Raw genomic sequence first — 27,302 nt, 5'->3', positions numbered from 1 at the left:
GTTTGTTTGGGTGCAGATTATCACATGTAAAAGAAGAGCCCTCCAAGAGTAGCATCCATGTAACCCTGCCATGTAAAAAATACTTGCATATGCCTACCAGATTCCTCACAGACGGTTTCGTTGCAAAAATCAAAACGTCTGGGACCTTTTAATAAATAGTGAAGTGGCCTGGTCCTGGAGCTTCAGGATAAGATAGGATAAAATTAAGAAAAAGAAAGTCTGATGAACGTCAGGACATTACTTCCTGAGAGAGAAAGATGCTCACTCAGGTGGGAGACAGTAGAGTGGTGGACATATTAAAATTGGGGTGAACCTATGGAAAATAGTTTATAGGCTGATCGTACATGTTTTGAGGGATTTACTCTTCCATATTCCTGTCTAGTCCTTATTCTGCTTTCTTTTAAAAAAGTTGAGTCACATTTGTTACATGTTTATTTCAAAAGAAAACTTTATATAATTACTATAAAATGGATATGCTAGTTATATTTGGTTATATAAACACTAAAATGAGATGGGCCAGTTTATTATACATGCACATGGGACATACTGATACAGCAGTTAAGTTTCTTGATTTGGAAACTAGGCACCTGAATTCAGGTCTCAGCTGCTACTTGTAAATTTTCTATCCTCAAGCAAGTTACTTAACCTTTTTGTACTCCAGTTTCTCATCTTTAAAAAAAAGATTTTTTTGTTTAATTATTTTCTTTCATGCTATTTTGACCCCCCAAAAACGAGATTTTTAATCATATCTACTTCATTGGATAAGGATGAGGATTAGGTGATAATTAGTTTAGCGTACAGTTCCTAGCACAAACTAAGCACTCGATGTTATTTATTATTATTTGCATTTCTAAGTAATGCTGCAATAATTTAAAGCCTGTGTATATCTCAGTCTAAACTCTTAGAAGTGAGGTAGAGTATGACTTCATGAAAAGTAGGAATATATTAAGAATTTACAAAGTGTTTTGCTTTTTTGTTTTCTCATAAATTTCAGTCCTGATGGGTTATTCTCTTTGCCCCTCCTGTCTTGGGAGTGTTTTCGGGTATAAAGGAATTGAATAGTGTCACTATTTTACAATACAATATTTTGCATTTTAGCTTTTTATTTTTTTTACCACCGTGTTGGCCTGTTGGTATCATTTATTTTTGCTTTGCGTTTAGGTCTGCTCGTTCTACACCCCACACGCCCAAAAAGTCCTTTGTTCTTTACATATTTGCCCTTCTCAGAATCTGGTCCTAGAGGTATTGCCTGTTCCCCTCTTGGGGATTCCTTCACTTTTTCCTACTGAGCCCCTGCTCAGTGGAACTCCCCATGGGCCAGCTCCAAGTTGGCAGGGGCAGTGGGCACACTGATGAAGAGGACCCTCCTAGTGGCGTTTTGGCCCTAACCGCTGACCGCTGTGATCCTCCATGAGACATCTCTTGATAGTAGGCCCAATCACTCCTGATTCGGAAAATTTCCATTTTGAGACATGATTGAAATAAACACAGCTATAAAAGGCATAGTTATTGTCTTCTACAATAACCTGTGTGGCAGTGTGTTTTACAAATAAATAATCATTGCTGAAGCTATGGTGCTCTGGGTGTCATATCTGTATTACATGAATACATATCTGTATTCACTTTTCATTTGTTTTTTTTTTTTTTACATCTTACGGTATAATTCATACATCATACGTTATACCATGTAAAGCGTGTACTTCAGTGGGCTTCAGATTCTTTTTTATTGTTAAATAATAGTTCATTGTAGAAATATGATACCACATTTTAGTTATCCCTTCATCAGTTGATGGACATTTAAGTTGTTTCAACTTTTTGGTTATTATGAACAAAGCTGCTGTTGACATTGTTGTACAACATTTGGTATGGGCCTATGTTTTTGTATTTCTTCGTAGACACTTAGGAATGAAATTGCTGGGTCATATGGTAAATCCATGTTTAAGTCGAGGAATTGCTAAACTGTTGTTAAAAGTTCCAATCTGGGGGTATTGCCATTATAACAATACTAACTTGATCCATGAACTTGGAATGTTTTCCCATTTGTTAAGTCTTCAGTTTCTTTCAACGTCTCATAGTTTTCAGAGTACAAGTTAAATTTATTTATATTGGTTAAATTTATTTCTAAGTATTTTATTATTTTTGATACTACTATAAGTAGTTTTCCAATTTAATTTTTCAATTGTTCATGGCTAGTGTATTGATACACAGTTAAAATTTATATATTGATTTTGTTCCCTCCAACCTTACCTCATTTATTCATTCTAGTAGTTACTTAGTGGATTCCTTAGGTTATTCTATATCATGTCTGTATTCATTTTCTCGCCTACTTGCCCCGGCTACAACCTGCAAAACAATGTCGAATAGAAGTAAAGAGAATGAACATTCTTTTCTTGTTTGTGATCTTAAGGAGAAGGCATTCAGTCTTTCCCCATTAAATATGATATTAGTTGTGGGTTTTTAAAATAAATGTTCCTTACCAGTTTGAGAAAGTTTCTTTCTTTTCCTAGTTTTTTTAGTGTTTTTATCATGAAAAAGTATTGGATTGTGTCAGATGATTTTTTTTTTTTGCATCTCTAGTTGGGTTGTTTTTGTCCTTTATTCTTTTGTTGTTGTTCATTTGTTTTTTTGAGATAGAGTCTCGTTCTGTCGCCCAGGTCAGAGTGCAGTGGCGTGATCTTGGCTCACTGCAACCTGTACCTCTCGGGTTCAAGCGATTCTCCTGCCTCAGCCTCCCGGGTAGCTGGGACTACAGGTGTGCACCACTACGCCTGGCTAATTTTTTTATATTTAGTAGAGATCGGGTTTCACCATGTCAGCCAGTCTGGTCTTGAACTCCCGACCTCAGGTGATCCTCCCTCCTCAGCCTCCCAAAGTGCTGGTATTACAGGTGCGAGCCACCACGCCTGGCCCCAGATTTTGTTTCTTCTTGAGTCAGTTTCAATAGTTTGTATCTTTCTAGGAATTTTGGCGATTTCATCAAGTGATTGGTTGGCATACAATAACTCATAATATCCTTTTGTAATCCTTTTTATTCTATAAAGTCAGTAGTAATTTCCTTTCTTTCATTCCTAACTATAATAATTTGAATCTTCTTTTTTTCCCCTTAGTCAATCTAGCTAAACATTTGTAAATTTTATTGATCTTTTCAAAGAACCAACTTTTGGTTTCATTGATTTCCCTCTATTCTGTCCTCTATTTCATTAAATTACTGTTCTAAACATTATTATTTCCCCTTTTCTGCTTTCTTTAGGTTTAGTTTGACCTTTTTCCGGTGTTACAGCAAAGTGTAAGGCTGGATTATTGACTTGAGAGCTTTTTAAATACAGGCTTTTATAACTGTACATTTTCCTATAAGCATTGCTTTAGTTGTTTCCCGTAAGTTTTTGTATGTTGTGTTTTCTTTTTCATTCATCTCAGCATGTTTTCTAATTTCCCTTGTGATTTCTTCTTTGACCCACTGGTTATTTAGAAGTGTGGTGTTCAGTTTTCACAAATTTGTGACTTCTCAAATTTCTTACTAATTTCTGGTTTCATTTCATTATGGTCGGGAAAATTCATTCCATTAATTTGTTACTGATTTCTAGTTTCGTTCCATTATAGTTGGGGAACATACTTTGCATGATTTCAAACTTTGTAAATGTACTGAGGCTCCTTTTATCACCTAGCATATGGTTTATCCTGGAGAATGTTCCATCTGTTTGAGAAGAATGTGTATTCTGCTGCTGTTGGGTGGAGTGTTCTATAGATTTGCTGTTAGGTCTAGTAGGTTTATAGCATTGTTCAAGTCTTCCATTTCCTTATTGATCTCCATTTATTTTTATGTACTCTGCCTTGTAAGGATTGTATAATTATTATCCCATTTTGCAAATGAGGAAAGAACTGAAGTAATAGACAGTGATAAGATTTGAATAAAGGATATCTGGCTTCAGAGGCCATGCTTTTAACTACCACAGGTTGAGTACCCCATATTCAAAACGCTTGGCACCAGAAGTGTTTGGGATTTTGATTTGTTGTTTTTTTGTTTTGTTTTGTTTTTTGGAATATTTGCACATATATAATGAGGTATCTTGAGGATGGGACACAGATGCAAGTCTGCACACAAAATTTGTATATGTTTCATATACACCTGATATACATAGCCTGAGCATAATTGTATGCAATATTTTTAATATTTGTGCATGAAACAAAATTTTGACTGGGACCCATTACATGAGGTAAGGTATGGAATTTTCACTTGTGGCATCATGTCAGCTCTCAAAGTTTTCAATATTGAAACTTTCAATGTTTCAGATTTCAGATTTTCTGATTGGGACACATGGACTGTATGTGAGAAATCATTGATGTAGCTTTTGTGTCACTTTGCATATTAGAAAAAACACTCTTTCACTCTTTTCCTCATTCTCAACACCATTCTGTGCTGTTATAGAACGTTATTTTTCAATGGTAAACTATTACTGTCATCCCACTAGCATATTCTATGTATAGTGAGCATGGGATAGTTTGGGGGGCAACCATTTTGACTGAATTTTATTACTCTGTGTTGTCTGGGTTTACTTGGATAGTCTTAGAAATTATTTTGAACTTTTTGTAGCATAGCCCTGGGTACTATTCTAAGATACATTTCTCATTTATGGTCATTGTATTTTGGAGTTATTTATAAATATTTTTTTTAAAGCAGGCATTGGCTGGGCACGGTGGATCACACCTGTAATCTCAGCACTTTGGGAGGTTGAGACAAGCCAGTCACTTGAGGCCAGGAGTTTGAGACCAGCCTGGCCAACATCATAATATCATGTGTCTACTAAAAATGCCAAAAATTAGCCAGATGTGGTCATGTGTGCCTGTAGTCCCAGCTACTCAGGAGGCTGAGGCACAAGAATCGCTTGAACCCATGAGGTGGAAGTTGCAGTGAGCCGAGATCTTGCCACTGCACTCCAGCCTGGGCAACAGAAGAAAAGCAGGCCTTGGGGATACTTGTTTGTGCTAATCTTTGGTTTTCTGGTACTGATTTTACTTATTATGAGGCACCTTGATTCAGAGGAGAGGACTAAATTGGGGCTGAGTTCTAATCTTAGTTCTGTAGAATTTTGTGGAAATCTCTTAATTTTTTGACACTTTAACAGAATGGCTTAGTATTACCTCACATTGAATTTGGACTCAGATTTAATAATGTTTGTAAAAGGTTCTGAAGGTTTACAGTGTACTATGGACATCCCCTGGGTAGAGGGAGTTTCTGAGTCTGTATTGTTAGAGTTGAAACCACCATAATGACAATCTAGGAAAGTGTTCCACTACTAGCTGTGTGATCCCAGACAAGTTACTTGACACCTCTGTGTCCGAATTATTTCATTGTAAAACGTAGTATTAGCCGTACCTACCTCATGGGAATGCTGTGATGATCAGTAAATAACACATGCAAAGCACTTGGATAGTTGTTGTTAAATGGTACGTATCAATAATGATTACTACTCTTTTATTGTTGTATGTGCCAGAGAGGGAAAATATATTGAGTAAACATTCTTATAATGCCAGAAAATAAATTGAGTAAATTGAGAGTGATTTAAGTTTGCTTGTTTTAGTTTTTGCTACACTAAATCTGTAATTTAAGTAACTATTTTTGAAATATTGGGGATTATCATACTACATTTATTATGTCTTTGCAGAAAGTTGCAAATAATGAGTTAAAAAAACATTTGGGTTTTGGTAAATCACATAAAAGTCATTACCATTTCATTTGTTGGCGAAACTGTACTTTTGAAAAAAATTATAAAAATGTGAGAACACTTACAAAAATGTGCCAGAGAGAGTGGAGTTAGATTTATTTGCCCCAGTGGATCTGTTCCAGAATCTGAGACTCTAGTAGTGAGCTGTGATCTCTCCCAAGCACATACCTGTGGGCCTGTGTTACATTAATCAGGGGCCAGAACTGCCCTGGGATGTGTGTGCAGGAATTAAAAAGAGTAATGCAACCCAGGTCCTGAGAAGCACGGAAGGCAGTCAGTCGACTTGTAAGAGTTTAGTGCTTAAGATCAAAGTTCTTTTTCTTGTTTCCCTTCCGCTATCACTGCTTCCCAAGGTCTGTTGGCACCTGCTGGGATTGGGTAGTGCCCAGGAATTCCCTCATGGGGTCTCCAGAGCCGACGCTAAGCTGAGGGATCAGAGAACCTCTGCCTCCGCTTCCCAGGGCACCCACACCCAGGTGCCTCCGTTCCATCTTGTTTATAACCTGCTCGAGGCTCTCCCTCAACTGTGCCAGTTTCGTCTGACATGGCCCTGTGCTCTGATTTTTGGCTCCTCCCCTGAGGGGTACAGATTGGGTGGGGCCTCTGCCGTGGCATGATTCTCTGTAGCATGGATTTCTGGAGTTTCGTTTCTCTGAAGGCTTGATTCCACAAGGCTGGTCTGTGCTGTGCTCCTCAACAGCACAGTTGATGACCACACAGCTTACCCTTCTGCCTTCTTCTGCTCACCCCCTGGTCTGAAGGCTGTCCACACTCACACATGGGGTGCACACCTCCGTGTGTGTGCACACTCTTCCAGATGAGCCCAGCTCTCCAGTTTTGCCTGCTTGAGGCAGATCTGGGCTCCACCCCAAAGTTGTTTTTTTTTTTTTTTTGCTGAAACACTCAGAGGGCCTCACAACACAGACTCTGAGGACTACATCCTTTGAAGTTTCAAGTTACTTTTAGCTGATATTGAGGTGTATAGAGCAACTCACTCTATTTCCTTTGGCCTATAGTCATTTTATGAGTATTTGTTAGTTATCTGTATTTATAATGCGACTCAGTCTTTTTGTAGAGTTTCCTTTATCTTAGTTTTATAAGAGGACACTCAGAATTGTTATATTGGCCAAATAAAGTAAACTTCACAGAATGAAGGTAGCATATTAAATTATGTGTAGTCGTAGACAGATGCTTTGTAGCACTGATAAAGCCTATAACTTCTTACACTTTTTACTAGTAAATAAATTTACTTGATCTTTTAAAAGTAATTATATTTTGGCAAGTAGGGAGATGAGAGTGATGCTAATACCAACTTATTTTGAGAAAGGTTAGGATAAAGGCCTTTTTAATTTATTACTTATATTATTTTAATTTGTTTTGAGAAAGGTTAGGGTAAAGACCTTTTTAATTTATTACTATATCTGGTATAGCTTTGTGAGCTGCCACTTCCCTGTATGCAGATTCTCATGTTTTTGAGGTTTGAAAATCCTTTGTCCCAAGCCTTTCTAACCACAGCTCAGTTGCTGAGCAGAAGAGTAGGTTGCCATCAAGTACAAAACATGTATCATGGAAACATCACCGTGGCTCCAGCTTTTAACTTCCCAGAACTCTTTATCAGTTGCTCCCACGTTGAAAATTTGGATTGAGTGGTGCTCGTCTTCCAAAACAAACTTGGGAAACTGAGCCAGAGCATGCCTCTGGGAGAGCTCAATGTAGGAAAAAGGGCATTGAGCTTTGCAATATGCAAAGCTTGTTCCAGAAAGTGCTGGGCTGCAAAGCTGTGAAGAAATGATACTTGAAACAGAGGATTGAAATGTGCCTCATTTGGAATAAAGCCTGTCTCTAAAACTGGTATTTTCCTTTTAAAATTGCTTTGGGGAAATAGGAAATTAATTTTCACTTTGCTCTGTATTTTACAGACTGTAGACTTTTAATTCTAAAGAGAGTTGTAGAGCATGTGTTACATTTAAGGACATACTTAAGACCCTGGCAGAGGCAAGTTTTCATGACTGACTTCATTTATTCTTTGAAGAGTAGGGATGTGTTCTGATTTCAGCTGTCATTAGAATGGTGAAGATGGGCCAGTACTTTGGGAGGCCAAGGTGAGTGGGTCACTTTAGGACAAGAGTTCAAGACCAGCTTGGCCAACATGGCAAAACCGCATCTCTATTTAAAAAAAAAACAAAAATTAACCAGGTGTGGTGGCACTTACCTGTAATCCCAGCTGCCCAGGAGATGGAGTTCACTTGAACTCATGAGGCGGAGGCTGCAGTGAGCCGAGATTGCGCTACTGTACTCCAACCTGGGCAACAAAGCGAAACTTTGCCTCAAAAAGAAGGGGTAAGATGAAGAAGTGAAATCCTTGGAACATCATCTAGTTGTTTTGTTGCAGGCTTTTTTCCTGCGGCCATAGGCATGATTTTTTTCTGTTGCCAAGTGTAGGAGACATAGGACCTGAGGATGCCCCTGGACATCAGGATAGGCTTCAGGAACAGAGGCTTATATGTTCCTATTATGCTTGAAGAAAATACTAGCTGCACAGAAATGTGACCTGCTCCATGACAAATGAGACCACGAAGGCTCTGAATTTAGCATACTACTCTCAGATGCCTAGGCTAAGCCAGCCCTTGGCGCACAACTGCACTTGGGTATCTGGAACAGGTGGCCAGTATTAAATGAGAGAAGGAGCAGAGGTAGCACAGTGTTTCTGAAAGCAGGGGACAGTCATTTCTTTACCCTCAGTGCCCAGCAAGAGGAAGGGTCCTGTGAACTTCCATCATGGTCATACCAAGTTTCTGAGGACACCCTGTAGCTTGTTCTGGCACGTGTTGCTTCTCAAGGGTGGAGGTGACCACTCAAAGGTTCAGTCAGTCCCATCTTAAAATTAATCTCGTAATCACAAGGTCCCTGTCCCTCTTGACATATTCTTCTGCAGGAAGGAAGGTATCAGGACAGTTCACATGGAAATAAATTATATATTTATTTGTAGGATAAAACTCTGTGGGTCACCCTGCCCTGGACTGTGTGAACGTTTTTTTTCCGTTGAAATACTTCTATGGAAAAGAAAAGCTTAAAAGCATTTCAGTCGTCTACATCCAAGGGGGAAAGACAAATCAAAAGCAAATGTCCTTCAGGGATGCTCAGAGATCTTAACACATTTAACTCCACTTAGAAGGACATAAATGTTCTATACAAAGACTGTTGAGGGGTTTGTGTAAATGTGATTTTAATGGGATATTCGTAGTCAGCATAGCTGTATGAACTGTATATATCTCCTGATACATGTTAGGCATTTAGTGAATATTTGGTACTGTAGTTTCATCGTGATAATACTTGGGTATCAAAGCAGTTTTCAGCATATGTTAGTACTCTGAACACTAAAATAGACATACTTCTGGTATAATTTAGAAAGCTTTTCTTTAAGAAGGGCTGAAACTTCTCTTTTAACCAGATAAAACAAAATATATGTAAGTGTAATATCCCATTCCATGATCATTCCACTTAATATGCTTTTCCCTCTCTTGAGAGTGCACCTTGGTAAGAGGCCCATAATCTTCCCTCCAGAGTGGAGATTTTCCACTAGATAAGACATGGAGAAAAAGAGCGGATATGTACAAATTTGTTGATTACAGCAGAATGTCTGAGCTACCAGTTCCCCCCAAAAGCATTATTAAGCTTTCACCACATAAGCTTACTGATTGATTAAATAAATTTAGCCTTTCTTTACATCTCGTTGGCTGGATGTGAAACCTGTGTGCTTTTATTTTTACTTCAGTAGTGGTTTAAAGAAGGGCGACATCTTCTGTGGTGCTTCTGAGTCCTGATAGCTCTGCCTAACTTTTCTGGCCAGGGCTGATAAAGGATACTCCCTGGAGTGGTCAAGAGCCTCAATTTCTTCGTCTTTAGTGGGGGTAATGTTTACTCACAAAATCTGTTAGAAGGATTAAATGCTGTAACATATACTCAAGCCTCTGGCTCAGGTTAGGTGCACAACAAATTGTAGTTCAAGGCCTTCCGTTCTCTTCTCTCTTAAGATATTTAACCCAGCAGCTCCTTATACCTACTTGTTCAGCAGATGGATTTACTAAAGTGAGAAAATACACTCCCAGCTTCTTAACAATTGGGGCAACATAGGCTGCATTCTAAGAACCCGAGAGCCTGGTAACAATGCTGTGCAACAGTAGCTGTGTGTCATGCTGAAGTTCCGTGGCCAAGTTGTGCAAATCCTTATTATTACCTGAACACTTGCCTTTTTTTTGTTTGATTGCTTGTTCTATGATGTTTACATATGTATGTGTGTATGTGTGTGTGCTTGGGTTTTTGTGTGTGTGGTTTTTTGTTTTGAGACAGGGTCTCACTCTGTCTCCCAGACTAGAGTACAGTGGCGCCATCATAGCTCACTGTAGCCTCAACCTCCCAGGCTCAAGCGATCCTCCCACCTTACCCTCCCGAGTAGCTGGGACTACAGGCACACTCCACCATGCCTGGCCTGTTTTTATACTTTTTTAGTGTGGATTTGCATTAATACTATTAGATGAGATTCTGTGGTTCTTTCCAGAATTTTTACTTTGCATTTTAGAAACCTGAATAGTTGAAAGCTACCACTATCCTCTGAGAAAAAAGGTAGGCAAGTGGGATTTGTCACTGAATTTTATTCTTCAAATAAGATAAAAAGTGTAAGAAAGTTATCAAAGCCAAAAGTTGGCCAATTTTAATTGACAGTCTCTTGTGTAGCCTGTTTTTTGTTTGCTAGACTTGACCTTCCTCAAAACATTTTCCCTTTTACTTTGTGTTTTTTTCTTTTCTAATACCCTTTAACAATCAGCACAACTTATTTTTTATATATATGGGTATATATGTGTGTGTATATGTGTTTATTTATATATATATATTTTTTAATTTTTTGAGATGGGGTTTTGCTCTTGTTGCCCAGGCTGGGGTGCCGTGGCGCAATCTCCACCTCCTGGGTTCAAGCATTTCTCCTGCCTCAGCCTCCTGAGTAGCTGGTATTACAGGCATGTGCCACCATACCCAGTTAATTTTGTATTTTTAGTAGAGATGGGGTTTCACCATGTTGGCCAGGCTGGTCTCAAACTCCTGACCTCAGGTGATCCACCCACCTCAGCCTCCCGAAGTGCTGGGATTACAGGCGTGAGCCACCATGCCCGGCTTACTTTGTATTTTTGAAGAAATATTTGAGAAACCTCCTTGTAGCTGATGCTTACTTTTAATTTAGAATTTCTCTCTGAATTGAACTGACCAAGTTCAAGTTCAGTTATGCCAACGAGCATAACAATCATAAAACTGTCCAAGTGGACACTGTCCCCTCAGTGGACGTGTTAAGCAGCAATCAAGTCTTTTTCATCCTATCACTAGTTCTCAAATTTATGATCTGGCTCATAGTTAGTTTTTTATCATTTGGTCAACTGGATGCTAATATTTATAACTTAAGTTTTCTTCTGTTTTAGCAGAGTTGGTGTTCGTTAGTTTGTTTTTTGGAAACTAAGGAAATGCAAAATAAATTTTATCTTTAATGCGGGCAGTACAGTATTTTTGACATATCTTGTTGAGTTATTTCAGCAGCTCAGTCTTAAACCAGGTAAAACTGGTGGATGGCAGCAGAATCTGGAACATCATGCTTGCCCACACTTGAACAGCAAGCAGGGGTGAGAGTGAGAAATTAGGTTAGGGAAGGTAAGGGATGGGCTTGCTGGGGGTAGGATGAGGAGCAAGGAGCTGGCCTCTGCTCTGGAATGCAGCGTGCCCTGGTGTCCTCGCCGACCATGCCCCTTGTCTGATGCGCTGAGGACTTTGAACAGGTCCTGAGTGTGTGTCCAGTTTAGTTTCATAACACGAAAGTGGCAAAGTCAAGAGGGAGCCTGACTTCCAGCATTAGATCACAAAATGAAACCTGCAGGGACCTGGCAGCAGTTCCACCGTAGCAGTTCACAGGGTTTTATACCTTACATTTTTCCGCCTTTGTTTAAATATCCAACCTGTCCGACCTGTTCGGGCTGAACAAGCTGGTGCTAGCAAACCCCGAAGCGTGCCCACTCACTGTCAACCTTTTTCTGATGTGTTAAGGAAGGTGATTAGTGGCAACATTGCCCCCTCAGCGCCCATCCCACCTTCCCCACTGAAACATGAACAAGAAGCATTGAAGTCTTAGCCTGTGTATTCATGATACGGATTCTCATCTCACCTTTGGCACGTTTGTGTGCCTGTGGGCCGTCCTCAGCTTCTCTTGGGGCTCTGGGATGCTTAATGGAAAGGTTGTTGGCCTTCAGTGGAGAAAGATTTTGTATTTCCTTAAACCGGAGATTCAGTTGCATAATGGGTTCATTGGTCCTGCGGTGTCAGCACTTAATTCTTCCTCTTCATGCTTATATAACCCAGCTTGCTCAAGAGGACTGCTGTTCCAAGTTTATGGGTGGGAAAACTGAGGTCTGCGATGCTGCAGGTTCCTCCAGGGCTCTCCTCTCCGGTTTCTGTTAGTAGATGGTATACTGTTGCTTCCTCGACATCTCTGGAGAACAGGGGCCATGTGTGCACCGTGTCCATCCGTTTGAGATAAAAGTGGCTATAAACGGCCTTGGTCATACAGAAGGACTGTCACCTGGTTGGTCTTGGGAGGTGACATTTCTCTTTGGATTCATTTATATTCATCATTCTCTCTCCAATCTTGGTTCCCGTTTCCTTGCCAGCAGTTTCTCAGTGGCCCCTAAGCAATATAACACAACATCTCCAGAGTGGGTGGCTCTCCTTTTTCACTAGGCTTCTTCCTGCACTCGCCCACTGCACCTTCCACTTTCCTCATGGGCGCGTGGCTGACCATCTGGGATGGCCCCGCCCGTGCATTTCTTGTTCCTCTTTTGGAACTGGCTGAGGAGTGGCAGTGACTTCGCACTGCCCTGTCATGAAGATAGTCATCTCTTCCTCCTGCACAGAGTGACTAGGTCCTGCCTTCTTGAGGACACCTCAAGCGGTCTCCCTTCAAGCTGAAGTGGGAAATGGCCTCTGTGACTTCAGCACTTCCCTCCTCCTACGAAGCTTAGGTGTGGGGGTTGGCGTATATGATTTTAGCCGTTGCCCTGGGAAGCTGGTCTCTGTGGTGGCTGGTGATGGCTTCGCTCAGAGGGGACAGCTCTGGGCTCTTGAGGTCACTTTGGGAATGATGACTTAAGTTGGGGCACCATCACCTCACACTGTAATATGAGGATATTCAGCGTCCCTGCTGGGAGAGGCCAGCCATGGGTGTGGGATTTGGACCCCAGGCTGCATGTAAGTGTTGAGGAAACCGAGGGAGGTTAGCCTGGGGAAGAAGAAGAGGCCATGACAACACAGCGGCTGCCCTGAGGTATCTAAGGCCTGTCCATGGGAAATGGGAGCCTTCCACTGATGTCTCTGGACTCATCCAGGAAGGGCCTAGCCGGCCGATTGCAGCTCCGTGTTAATGAGAGTTCTCTTTGGGTGAGAGAAACGTCAGTTCATCCAACTTCTGAGGTCTTTTGTTTGTTTTTAAGAATGTCTGATTTTGTATGAAAATATGTACTGTGTATTTTTGTGGATTTTGTAAATAGGTATGGGGACCAAATAACATGAACATTTATTTTAGCATAAATAAGCAGGCAAGGGAAAAAGACAAGCACAAGCAGATGTAGGGTGTTACTGATTCAAGGGCAGGGCAGTTAGGAATCATGTCTAGAGTAAAAGATTTTTAAAAGGTTGGTGCTGGTTAATGTGGACTGACTGCCAACACCCCCTACCCACTACTGGATCTGAAAGTCGAGAGGAGGAAGGAGCTGTAGAGGTAGCAGAGAAGGGGCCTCAGTTTTCTAAGTAGACAGTCATTAGCAAGAGAATGTCATCCCTTGACGCTGGGCTCAGGAGTTCGAGGCTGCACTGAGCTTGGATCGCACCACTGCACTCTAGCCTGGGTGGTGCAGCAAGATTCTGTTTCCAGAAAGAAAAGAATATATATTCTTCAGGCATTATCATTCTAGCTCAGTTCATCATTAAGGAAGTATCTGTACCAAGAAACCAGAAGGACCAAGATAGAAAAGGAACTGCTGTCTTCAAATACTGCCAAGGAACCTGAGGCAGGAGAGCAGAGATGGTGGTCCAGCCTGGAGAGCCATGACCCCACGCCTGGGGTTGGAGAGAAGCTCTGGGCTGATGAGCAGTGGAGATTGAGAGCCTGCCAAAGCGTTTGCTTACAAGGAACATGAAAATGAACCCCTGGTACACCTGGACTTCAAATTAAATCTCATCAAATTTAACTGTATCCTTACACTGGCTCCATTGGAATGCTATGCTACAGTCAGTAGATGAGAGACGCTCTCTATTTGGGGACATGTTGCCCTAGTATTGCAGGGAAAGGGGGGCTTGTAGAGGAAATCTGTGCTGTGGAGCATGTGGTCTTTACAGACACCTCCCTGAATGAAGGCAGTAGGAATAAACCTCAGTATCAGCCACAAAGCTTGACTTTGTCACGGCCTCCATGGGCCACATTGCCCACATCAGAGGCTGCGGGATCTAACCGGCCGCTGGTGGTGGCTGCAGTGTGCGGTGCATTTCACCAGGAGCATCCCGAGAGCCCTGGGAGCCGCCTGGCTGACGGCATTCCCACAGCGAGCCTACGGACTGCGGGCTTACACTTCATGCCAGGCTGACTTTGGACTTCTCTAAGATGGCTGGCTTTGGGGGTCAGCACAGGTGCTTACGCATTGTCTAACCTTCCTCCACACCCTGGGACAGCTGGTGTGACCTGCCTTCCGGACAGGCATGACTGAACCCAAACAACACCTGAATTACTAGAAGGTGCCTCTGCACTTTACAGGTGGGGCCACACCAGGAATTGCCACCTTGCTGTACTCCCCTCACCCCCTCCCACTCTGTCTGCTCTCCGTCCCCCATTTGCTTGCATAGAACTTGATTGGCATTACAAGCATCATCCACAGCCCTGCACGCTGAGCTCCTCTCCTAGGCATTTGTTATGAAAGCATACGCACATCTTCCTAGAGACGTACTTTGGCCAGAAATGTAGGTTGTGCAGCTGTGGAGGTTCTTAATCTTATTCACTCCCTCTTTGTTTATCACAAGGCTTTTTTGGACAAAAAAAAAAGCAAGCACCAGGTACGGATGAGGATGTCTCTATAACCAGCCTGCCAGACCCTGTTTGAACCTGTTGCCTCTGGCTTGGCATGTCTTGGGCCGTGCTGTGTGTGCTTTGTATACAGCGTCCTGTGTCCTGACAGAGTGACTTTCCTCACGGTACCATTCACTCAGAGTATCAAATGAGTCGGCTTCTCCATTAACAGTCCTAGGAGGAAATTGAGACTGAAAAGTTAGCAAATACTGGAAGTGTCTATATTTCTCCTGAGGTTTAACCTTCACACGTAAATTACACACGGAGAGCTTGAAGAATGTCTGAGACCTGCTGTGAGGGCAGCTATGACCAAGTAATCTTTGGTTTGGATCACATTTAAACTGGTCGAGAGTTTCCCAAAGGATTTTGCCCCCAAAAGAATTTTAAGAATGTTAAATTTCCCAACTTTTTGGTTAAGCATTTATGCCTGGTAAACTGATGCAAAGATTGCTGGTATATTGGAAGATGAGTCTGGGAGATGTCTAATGCTGGTATCCAAAAAATGTTAGCGTCCTGGTCAAATGGTTAACCAAACCTGCAAACGGTGCAGAGAGCTGGAGAAGTTCACTATGATCCTGTGGTTCTCATGCTTAAGCAGGCTTCAGTATCACCTGCGGGGCTTGTGCAAGCCAGACTGCTGGGCCCTGACCCAGTGCCTACCAGTCTGCAGGTCTGGGGTGGGACTCAGGGGTTTTTATTTGCATTAAGCTCCCAGATGGTGCCCATGCTGCTGGTCAGAAGCCTACAGAGGGAATACTGGTGTTCTAGGAGACTGACAGGATTGTCCTCATTTTACCAGTGTGGAAACTGAAGCTGAGGGAGCCCAAGATTCTCTGGAGTCTCCATGGTTACTGGTGGCAGAACAAAGATCACACGTCTCAAATGTGTCACTGCTCAGAGACCACCCAAAAGTTTTCATTGCATCACATGGTGTCTGTCTACACCATCTTCCCACCCAGATTCCTGATTGCTGCTCAGAGAAAGCCAGTGCTTGAATAGCTAAGAGCTTTACCCCATTCCCAAATCTAATGACTTAACATGCCTAAAGAAGGTCAGCAGAAAGTTCCTGTATTTGGAACTGGAAAGGAAAACATTCAGGGAGGCAGGGAGGGTCAGGTTTTAGGGATTGGTCTGTCTCCCCGGAGTTATTGACCAGCCTTCAGCCCTTGCACAGGGTGTACTCTTTGGTTTAACTCTGATGTTTTCAATATTGTCACAGATAACCTACCCTACTACAATGGACCATCTCAAATTTTAGAAAGCAAATGATTACACTTGTGGGAGAAAAGCCATTTAAGCTGAAAATCAGCATCTACTCCTAGATTCAAAGTAGGCTCCAGTTGTGCCAAAAAGTGCTCAGATTTGGGGGTTTTTTTTTTCCAAGTTTAAAAAACATCTGCAATATTTGTGTTCGTTTATCACTGTAAAAGCCTCTTTGGGTGTTATGAATAGGATAAAACTTCTTGACTCCAAAAGTTCTGATAAAATTCCTTCCTTAGACCACAGTGCGGCAGGATTCCTACTATTAAAGTGTCATGCTTCCAAAAGAGAATCACAGAATTTTATGGAAAAGCAGAAATATACTTGGATTTTACATTAACCTCTCTCTATAATGAGTGTAGGTATTGTTTGGAATGAACAAACATGAATTCCAATAAGAAAAGATTAACATGTCCTCAGTGTTCATAGTTAGAGTGTTTTCGATTGAAGTCCCTACAATGTGGCATTGTTCACAATCTCATGTCAGGTTTGCTCACACCAAATTCTAGCAAGGCAAGTTGTAAGGTGTCCTGGAACCTGAGAATAAATGTCATAGTAATACTCTGAGTGAAGCAAACATTTTCTACATACACTTCATTCCTTCACTCCTTCATTTGTCCATTCAGGAATTCAACAAATATTTATTTGTTTGTTCTTCCATCCAGCAGTTTAGCAGATACTTACTGACCAACACCTATGTGCCACCAGGGCTCATGCAGAGAACAACAGAGACCAGGTTCTTGCTGTAATGGAACTTACTTTCAATTGAGGGTGAGGGGACAGTCAGACGAGTAAAATACATGGTATATTCAACTACTGCTGTGTGCTGTGGAGGAAGGAACACTAAATTGTGGGCATGAGAGCATCTGCACAGGTGGGGTGTGGGGCCTCAGGCAAGGCTTTGCAGGAGAGGCACGTGGCACAAAACCTGGACGGCAGGAGCCAGGCTTGGGAAGGTCTGGGGTGCAGTTTTCCAGACAGAAATAGCAAGCACCTGAGTCCCGGAGGTGGGAACTAGTTGGATGCGTTTGAGGGACCCACAGGGGCTAGTCTGTCTGAAAGGGCCTTGGGATGGAAGAGGGCAGGGTGCTCCACTGTTGAAGTCTAGCAGATAGGTGGAAGCCAGATTTAGTTTAATTCTAAGAATGGGACTGTCAGAGGAATTTAAGCAGGGAAGTGGTATGATTGGTCCTGTGTTTTAGATGCTCAGTCTGACTGCTGGATAGAAAATGGAAAATAAGAGAGCAAGAGGAAGAGCAGAGTGGCCAGTTTAAGATACTAAGACCAGCTGGTAGGAATTCCTGCCACTGCTAGTGTTTATGCAATGTATCCATTGAAATGTGAATCCTTATATATGGATCTCCGCACACTTGTTCAGTTATTAGACCTTAAGACAGATTTCTAGGAGAGGAATTACTGAGGTAAAGATCATACATATTTAAACTTCATATCTCTAGTGCTCAGCCACTTTGCAGAAAGGCGGTCACTCATTTCTACTCTCACCAATGATGAGAGAGTACCAGTCTTCTGAACCAGACCAGCACCGCATATTGTTAATGTAAGACTTTCTCACCCTCGCCAATCTGGAAGGTGAAAAGATGTACTGCTCAGGTGCAGAATGGAGGAGATGTGGTTTGATAGCAGTAAATGAAGTAATCATGGGGGTTGTGATTGACAACAAACTTGGTAGGAACTGAGGGTATAAACACACCCAATGGAACCCACCCAGGCTCCCTTTATGTAGCTTCTGGAGGTCATAGTGCCAGCCATGTGCTCTGAGCTGTCAGATCACATCCAGACTGAATTTGCATCTGGATCCAGCATTTCATGAAGGATACCTGTACACTGGAGAGCATTCCAAGGTTACTTGGGACCAGTATAATTCCACAGACTTGCAAGCAGAGCTTCAGGGGAGCTGTTCGCTTTTGAAAAGAGAACACATTACAGAAGCGCAGTAGTCCTCTTACACTATTGGAAGAGCTGCCACGCGGATGAGAACATACACTGATGCTATACCACAGCATCTCCCTTGAGGACAGATAGACAGTTAAAGCAAGGACAGAATTTGTGACTCCATGTGAGGGAGATGGTTTTAACAATTAGAACAGCCGGGCCGGGCGCGGTGGCTCAAGCCTGTAATCCCAGCACTTTGGGAGGCCGAGGCGGGCGGATCACGAGGTCAGGAGATCGAGACCATCCTGGCTGACACGGTGAAACCCCGTCTCTACTAAAAAATACAAAAAACTAGCCGGACGAGGTGGCGGGCACCTGTAGTCCCAGCTACCGGGGAGGCTGAGGCAGGAGAATTGCGTGAACCCGGGAGGCGGAGCCTGCAGTGAGCTGAGATCCGGCCACTGCACTCCAGCCTGGGCAGCAGAACGAGACTCCGTCTCAAAAAAAAAAGAAAAAACAATTAGAACAGCCGGTGAAAATGGAGAAGTCCTTGTTGGTGGAAGTGTCCAAGCAGAACTAAATGGTGATGCCTCCAGTCTGTTGTGGAGAGGGACTTTCTATGCAGAATAGAGGGCTGAATCCCATCCCAGCTCCCGTCCAGTTCATGGGCTCCTTGTCATTTATTGACTCTCAGGATGCATGGAACTTAGACAGATTAGCCCTTGAAATCAACCCTGAGAGAAAGACTCAGGCCTTCTAAGGATTAGAATATTCTCTTTCCCATCACCCCTAATTTGTTTTGGCTACAGCTTGAGGGGAAGGGGTCACTAGTGTCTCATCATGATGATCCTGGCTCCACTTCCTTTGAGCTTTTGGGAGGAAATGAACAGCGCAAGTCGCCACTCCTGTTGTTGGAGGCCAGGGAAGCAGAGCAGGGGTCAGAGCAGTGGGGAGAATCTCTCACTACATCACATCCATCGTCAGACCTGGCCGGACCCCTCCAACCCTGCAGTTCACCCGTGGGCTGAATTGAGGTTGTCAATGCACCCGTGGCTTTTGCTCATCATGTGGTTTGAAGGACAAAGCAAGAATTTCCCATGTTGTGCCCAGTAGCTGGGGATTTCACCCTGGAATGGAGCGGTGCTTGTGCTTTCGCACCTGGGGTTCTGGGGCTCAGTGGGAGAACTGGAGTGAGCCCCGTCTGTCAGACTGTCTTGGCCTGCTTTTGTCGCTCTGCCACTTCTAGGAGTGATGCAGTTCAAGGGCAGCCCCAGCTTTCCAGACTAGGATAGAGGCTCTGCAGTCCTTGAGCAAAACTGGAGGTGGCAGCGTTCTATGCCTGAGCTGTGGGCTCCTCACCCCCTTCACTCTCCTGTTGAAGTTTGGTAGTAACTGTGCCACCTGTGGCCACAGTCCACCAGAGAGGAAGTGTCCAGGTTCAGGTTGTATCCCTAAGATTCCAGCTGGTGATCCAGAACAGAGTTAACTGACTGGCGTGGTCTTGAGAGAGAGGTTGGGGTTGGGGGAAGAGCATGAGCTCAGAGTCGGCGCACATAGGTCAAATCAAGCTCTGAGGCTGTGGGCAGGTTGACCTCCCTGCACGTCAGCTGCCACATCTGCAAAATGGAAATAATGATCTGTCTAAGGTTCCTGCTAGGCCCTCACTAAGTGTTGGCCTCAGTCCCTCCTTTATGAAAACAACTTCTTTCACAAATCCCAAGAACAAAATAATTAAGTATCATTTTGTATTTTTATAAATATTATGTCCTATTTTTCAAAAGATATTGCTTGAAATGGGCTCATGAACTGTTTATAGTTGTCAACCTCTTAATTTTTAATATTCTCATATCAACTGTAGAAAAGGGTGTGGGTTCTGTTAATTAAAATTCACTTTGAGTAATTTATTGATTTGATGCTAGTTTACATCTCTTATCATACTTTCTCAACTCTTAGATGCTTTCTTTAAAATGAGCATTTCTAAAATTGGAGTGTCAAAAACTTGCCAGCCTTTCTTTTTTGCTCCTAATGCCGATATTGAGGGATGGTGTCCTGAAATCACAATCACTTTGGAATAGAGGTGGTGCTTAGAACAAAGCTATTTATTCCCATTAACTTTCACAAGGCTTGAGGAGGCCAAGAACTAAATAATGTTTGTTTGTGATTCTTTATTATTATTCTATTTCTTTCTTTCTTTTTTTTTTTGAGATCGGTTCTCACTCTGTCTCCCAGGCTAGAGTGCAGTGACATGATCATAGCTGACTGCAACCGTGACCTCCTGAGAGCCAATACCATGCCACTGCACTCCAGCCTGGGCAACAGAGCAAGACTCCGTCTCAACAGCAACAAAAAAGGAGAGTACAGCTAAAAAGAGAGCGAAACTTCTTTTCAGAAGGGTGAGAGGATAGCTCATGAAAATTTTGCTGTCTTTCCCTACTCCTGAGAATTTCTCAAGCAAGATAATCCTATAAAATAGTTATTCATAAAAAGCTGTGACTGTGGTCCTAAATCTGGCACAGTTCAACCACAGTTATATGACGATGGTCATGATGATTGTCATTGGCAAAACTAAATCATTTTTATGTTGCAAAATTAGGAAATTAAAACTCACTATTCATTTGTAATGTCATTTGTTTCCTGTATATCTTGGGACCTTGTTCTTAGAATGTGTGTTTTAGAAGTCAGTAAAGTAAGGTTACTTAAGTTGAATAACCTATAAGACTCTCTTTTTGGAATAGACATACACATATTTTACGTAATACTTTCTTATCATATGGGTAGCCTAGTCCTGTAGATATTAGAGTTACCGCATGTAACTTTTTCATTCTACTGTCCGAGTTAACTCTTGTGATCTATAAATCCACATAATACTACGAACAACAGGGAACTGCTTTCAGGTCTTAAGCACTCTGGACATTTGCTCTGTTAGCATGTCTCGAATTTGACCACCAAAATGCTTCCAAAGCAGAAAAGACAGATGTGTACAACAGATAGATGGGAGGTGGGTTCTGGGGGCAAGGATAGCATTAGCACTTAGTTTATGAACTAGTGGAACAGTTTAGCATCTGGGAATTCTTTATTCTATAGAATTCCATGTCCTAAAATAGTACTTTTTGTCTGCATGAGTGGATCAGGTCACCAGATAGTTTGTTTTCATCTCGTTAATGCCAGTTAAGTTCATGAATGTCTTCTAGTGAACAGCAAGGCATTGAGCGACACTTTTGGACAGCACTTGGAAGAGCTTTTAGAGAGGTTCAAGGAGATTATAGAGTTTTAGAAAGACAGAAGTCACTGTATAAATTATATCTCATGTCTCTTAACTAAAGAAAATTTAAGTACCAATGCCTAAATATAAAATATTAAAAACATAAATGAACTGACTTCTAAAGATCACATTGTGTGTGTGTTCTTTTCAGACATATGAAGATCCATGAGAAGGACCCTAACAGTGCCACAGCCACAGCCCCTCCATCTCCTCTGAAACGTAGGCGATTGTCCTCCAAGAGGAAACTGAGTCACGATGCCGAGTCAGAGAGAGAAGACCCAGCACCAGCTAAAAAGGTCCTCTTGGCTCCCAGCGCAGATTCACCTGCTTATGGGACTTCTGTCAGAAATACCACTAATCTTTATTTTCTCAGTGTGGAGACTTGGCAGACATCCATCCTAAGCTCTTAAGCTGTGTTTTCCCATACTGTTTCTGTAGAGTGTCTGAGAGAAGAGTGCTAGTGTGCACTTCCTCTTTGGAGCCCCTTTGCTGAGCCCAGAGATGAAATGAAGAGCTTTTACAGTTGTTTCCATGCTTTCTACCTGATTTTTCTAGCTAAAACGCAAGCTTCAAAAGCGTTTGGGACTCTTGTTCTCACTTTTTTATTACCAGTGCTGGCAGATACCAGGTGCTGCATAAGTACTTGTCAGGTGGGTGGGTGGGTGGGTGGGTGGGTGGATGAATGGTAGTGTTCCGGGAGTATTTGTTGTGTGAATGAATGAATGGTCAGGTCCTTAATAATCAGGATTGGATAATGCAACCCTTGCCTTTTATTATTGTAAATCTCTGAACTTAGCATTGGCCTCTCTTCTTAAGCCATCCCATGTGGGAGACCTCCCTCGTGACTTCACTTTTTTCCTTTTCCCTCAGATGGTAGAAGATGGGCAGTCAGGTGACTTGGAGAAGAAGGCTGATGAAGTCTTTCACTGCCCAGTATGTTTCAAGGAGTTTGTTTGCAAGTATGGACTGGAGACCCACATGGAGACCCATTCAGATAACCCACTAAGGTAGGAGAAGGGGTGAACTAGACCTTGTTCATTCCTGTTTCTCCTGGCATGTGACAATGTTCTTAAGTCCTATTACTCCACACTGGGCTCCAGTGATTGAACTTGTGCACAACATTAGGGAGGCAGTTCAGAAAGTACTGGTGTGAGGAAGAAGTTGGCTGAGAGTTGTCAGAGGGTGGCTGTATCCACAGGGTGTTCACATAGTTCACTGTGCCTTCTTTCTCTCAGCAAAGCCCCTTGAGTAGTCACCAGTGAGCCCCTGAACACTGGGGAGTCTGCTGTCACGGGTGTTCTTGGACAACAGGTAGATTTTCTTGGCAAAAGATGTTGCCACTCAAATGACTATTAGCAATGCATGAATATGTGGCCCAAACAGGGACAGCCTGTGTGTTGGATACCCCCGGCACAGAACTGGTGCATCATAGGCACTAAGAAGTGTTTGAACTGAGCTAGACCTCATAGCACAGAAACCTGAGAAGCCATTTTGGGGTAAGAGAAAGTTCTGCTTAGTGCAGGATACTTGGCCAAAAATGGAGCCTGATATGTTTCAATAAAAAAGTGAAAGGTGATTGCTCTGCCATCCAGCTTCAATTGTAGGGGCTTCCCAGCTCCAGTGTTTCTGATCCTCAGCCTTGCCAGGCAGAAGACATGGGTAGTGACAGGACTTCCCAGAAGAATTCAGGGGACTCATCTTTCTCTACCTTCTCTCATAATTCACCAGGCAGTCAGTCCTGTATTCTTGATGAATTGATAGATTTGGAAGTTTTTCGTAGAGAATTGCCACTTTAAAAATGTTATCTGCCAGAGATTTTAAGCATTGGAAAGAACAAAGAACTACTTAGGAACCCCTGCTGTTGTTGAGAGACTTGAAAGTAGCCCATCCTGGAAGTCACACACAGCTGCAGGGTCACAAGCACAGAGCGGGGCCATACATGCGTGCAGCTTTGGGTTTTAGAAGACAGCTTGGGAATGCAGGAATTTGGGCATCTGTTTGCCTGAATCCCTGATATATGGACCAGATTTCCTTCTTGAAGACACGTGTTTAGCTGTGACTTAGGAATGGGAAAATCTGAGCAAGCTGAAGACGTATGTTATAGGGAAAAGCCGAATTGTACAGTAACATGATGCCAGGTCAAATATGATTATCCTTAATCACATTAGCCTGACATTTTTCCATTGGTGAGGGAAAAAGGAACTTACGAAGAATTTAAACTGCTGAACAGTTGAAGTGCTATAAAATGTCTTTACGGAACTCCCCAGTCTCAAGAAATTGCCTGATCATTGAGTTGGGCACAGACTGGTTGTCAGGCCTAGACCCCACTCCTGTCTCTGCTCATACAGGACCTCAGCCAGCTACATCTGAACCTGTTTTCTCATCCTTCAAATTGAAGGAGGGCAGGACTAGATAATCCTTGTGTTCCTAAAGCCTTCTTGTTTTTTTGTTTTGTTTTGTTTTCTTTTGTTTTGTTTGTTTGTTTTTGAGAAAAGTTTTGCTTTGTCTCCCAGGCTGGAGTACACTGGCGCAATCTTGGCTTACTGCAACCTCTGCCTCCTGGGTTCAAGCGATTCTCCTGCCTCAGCCTCTCAAGTAGCTGGGATTACAGGTGTGTACCACCACACCTGGCTAATTTTTTTGTGTTTTTGGTAGAGATGGGGTTTCACCATTTTGGCCAGGCTTGTCTCAAACTCCTGACCTCTGGTGATCTGCCCCACCTTGGCCTCCTAAAGTGCTGGGATTATAGGCATGAACCACCATGCCCAGCCCCAAAGCCTGCTTCTTAACAGTTGTTTTATTCTGTCTACCAGGAAAAAGCATATGGCTCCTCTCTGTGCAGGCCCTCTAGTTCTGAGAGATTGGGAAACTTCACAGGTTCAGGAATGCCCACAGCATCCCCAGGATATGGACTTGTAGTGGGTGGCAAATACTGTAATAGTTCTCTAGAACAAGGACCTGAGTGAGCAGAGATGACATTATCAGCTGAGCCTCCCAAAGCGAATCATGAGCAGAGGCAGAAACAGCACAGGGGACCCCAGCTCCTGCTCACGTGGCTACCCAGCAGCCTTGAGAGCCGGTGCTGCAGTGAATACAGGCTGTGTCTGAGCCCCTCTGTGTACGTTCTCTCACTTCATATTATTCTGTGCTCAGTTACCACCTTAGAAACTATCATTTAGCCCCGTCTAGATAATTCTATTCTGCAGGAAAAATAATGTGGCTCCCACAAGCGATTTCTGAGCAGTCCAAGCCTGCATAGCACGGTGTGTGGCAGCGATAGAGGCAGATCAAGTGACCCCTTCTGAAATGCTGACCTGGGTGAGGGACAAGGTTCTCCTGAAGCAGTCCTCTGAGCAAGGACCTGCTCCAGGGAGGCCAGGCTTCCTCTGCACAGAGGTTGGAGATGGGCGTTGCACTGGATGCTCATCACTTTTTTCATGGTTGGGATGGGCAGGATTTGGTGAGTGATTACTCCACAGTGATGGTAGGGCTGGTGGTGTAGACAGGCTGTGAAGCTGAACCCTCAGTCCCGCATGTCCAGCTAGCTGACCTAGAGGATTTTCCTCACCTGTTTACAAATAACGCCCTGTGTTTGGTGAGGGGTTGGCTGAGACAGTTTTGTAGCCTGACAGGGACTTGGCCCCTCTGGGCAGGCTCTCACTTTGCTGGCCCCACAGCTGTGGCTGAGGGGTGGCCCATAAGAAGAGGTTGCCAGGCATCCTTTGTGGGGGCACACAGACCACCCCCTGCCCTGTGCCTCGATCTATAATTGTTGCTAGGTGGGGTGGGGCTGGCATGGAAACCAAAAAGAGTTGATTACAGAACATGGTTAATGTCCCTTTGCTCCTCTGTGCTCTGCCGATCCCCGTAATAGCCTGCTATCAGAGGAGGCCTGGGGCAGCCTGCGCCAGCAGGGACTAGCTGGGCGGTGAACTGGGACAGTAGCTGGTGGCAAGACAGCTTGTTAACCCAGAACTAAAATAGACACCAGCTCCATTTCAAACCCCAGAGGCAGCAGAACCACAGTGGGATGCTACCCGCTTAGACTGGAGGTTTGTAACTCAAAACAGCTGTTGCCTTCTCACTCTCCTGCATTTGTCTCCCTTCCCCCGCCACCAACACTGGCAATGTGCCCATTGTTTCTTAATAAAAAGTGTTGGAAATCCAAACTCATGTAAATCTCGATTCCATGTCCCTCCACTCCACTGTGTTTCAAATGAATGAAATGTTATCATAGAACAAAAGGAAGATACAAAGCTGCCTTAGAGATGCCAGCTCTTACGATCGGGTGTTAGCTTCACCCTGACATGACCAATGGTCAGTCATCCCCCTTCCCCCACGACTCCCCAGATGAGGGAGAGAAGGCAGAGGAGGAAACAGAGTCAGGCTATGGTGAGCTGGCATTTGGAATTGGAGGTGAGGGACGGAGTGTTCAGAGAGCAGGCGGCTACACCGAGGACATCCTTTGTGTGAGGATGTTGCTGGGCACTGAACGTCCATCAGAATAGAACAGAGCAACTGGCCATACCCTGCTGTGAATGAAGTCAGCTGGGAGGTGCATCCAGGTCAGCAGGAGAATCCGAGCCACGCGGGTCCCTGAAATTTTCTAATAACCACATTTCATTTCATTTCATTTTGAGGATCTCGCTCTGTCACCCAGGCTGGTGTCCAGTGGCATGATTATTACTCACTGCACCTTGACCTCCCAGGCTTTTAAGTGACCCTTCCACCTCAGCTTCCCAAGTAGCTGGAACCACAGGCATGTGCCACCCCATGCAGCTAATTTTTTTTGTATTTTTTGTAGAGACAGAGTCTCCCTATGTTGTCCAGGCTGGTCTTGAACTCCTGGGCTCAAGTGATCCCCCCACCTTAGCCACCCAAAGTGCCGGGATTGTAGGTGTGAGCCACCGTGCCTGGCCCTAGTAGTCATGTTTTTAAAAGTGAAAAGAAAGAGACAAAATGAATAATGCTTCGAGTATACCAATATCATCAAAATATGTCAACATATAATCAACAGAAAAATTGTGAGTGATGTGGTTCACATTCTTGCTTCCATGTACTGACTTGGAAATCTGGTGTGTGTGGCGCGACACCAGCCCATCTTGACTGCACCACACCAGCCACATTTCAGGTGCTTAACAGCCCACAGAGAGGTTTCAGACAAGCCACCTATGGCAGGGAGGGCTGCAGCTTTGATGCGGAGCCGTGTCTTGTGTGTGAAGGCCCAAGGGCGGCAGCTGGATGGTCACCCTGTTGGCACAGCCACTGCTGAGGGTGAAACTTGGCCAAAGTTATTGTGTAATCTTAGATGGCCCCCTGATGAAAGGAGTTCGGGTAATAAGTAATGTTAACATCATTTCAGTTAAAATGTACCCAGCAAATGATTGAGTTTGTACTGTGCGCCAGGCACTTGCCCAGGCTTGAAGGAAAGAGTGATGTTTGAGACAGGGTACGGGCTAGGCACAAAACAAGCTAGTTGGTTATAAAGCAAAGTTCAGAGGTGAGTTCACGGCCCAGGAGGGCACGTTTCCCTCAAATTCCAGGCAGAGGGATCTGGTGGATGCAAAGCTTCTCCTTGTTTACATCAGAGGCTGTGGGGCTTCACTTAATTTCCTCTGGGTCAGGGCCCAACTGGGTCTGGTACTTCATTGACCCTGGTCATCTCTGAGTTCAAGGTGATGACATGAAATCTCTGTTGGGAATTAGTACGTAAGGAGCCCAAGGGGGCTCTAGCAGGCACCTCGGCTCCATGAGTAGGGAGGGCAGCTGAGACCACCCCCTGCCTGTATCTTAGTAGTGGGGCCACCAGAGGGAAATGCCTTCTTTTTCCTGCATTCTCGACTGTTCCAAGGAATGTTTACCTCCCTTCACTGCACACCTACCACCTACAGAGACCCCAAGACGACTCATCATCTACCCGGAATTGATCCTGTCAAATGTCGTCCTAAAAACAGGGAGAAGATAAAATATTTGTCAGCATCTTGTATTCAAGAGTCCATGAGTCTGAGGCTTGGGC

At 43.5% G+C, this 27,302-nt stretch overlaps 1 protein-coding gene across 11 annotated transcripts in view; it reads left to right on the top strand.

Annotated features, from left to right (window-relative positions):
- Positions 1 to 27,302, top strand: part of RREB1 (ras responsive element binding protein 1) — a 201,365-nt gene that overhangs the window by 138,941 nt on the left and 35,122 nt on the right. For all 11 annotated transcript variants that reach the window (XM_078000970.1, XM_078000972.1, XM_078000968.1 and 8 more), the window contains exons 7-8: positions 21,438 to 21,582; positions 22,157 to 22,293. In XM_078000970.1, the coding sequence (XP_077857096.1) occupies positions 21,438 to 21,582; positions 22,157 to 22,293 (282 nt within the window). The remainder of the gene's footprint in view (positions 1 to 21,437; positions 21,583 to 22,156; positions 22,294 to 27,302) is intronic.

The sequence above is a fragment of the Macaca mulatta genome, chromosome 4 (genome assembly GCF_049350105.2).
Source record: "Macaca mulatta isolate MMU2019108-1 chromosome 4, T2T-MMU8v2.0, whole genome shotgun sequence".
Taxonomy (NCBI): domain Eukaryota; kingdom Metazoa; phylum Chordata; class Mammalia; order Primates; family Cercopithecidae; genus Macaca; species Macaca mulatta.
Note: the sequence above shows the minus strand (reverse complement) of the source record. Positions and strands in the feature narration are given on the sequence as shown.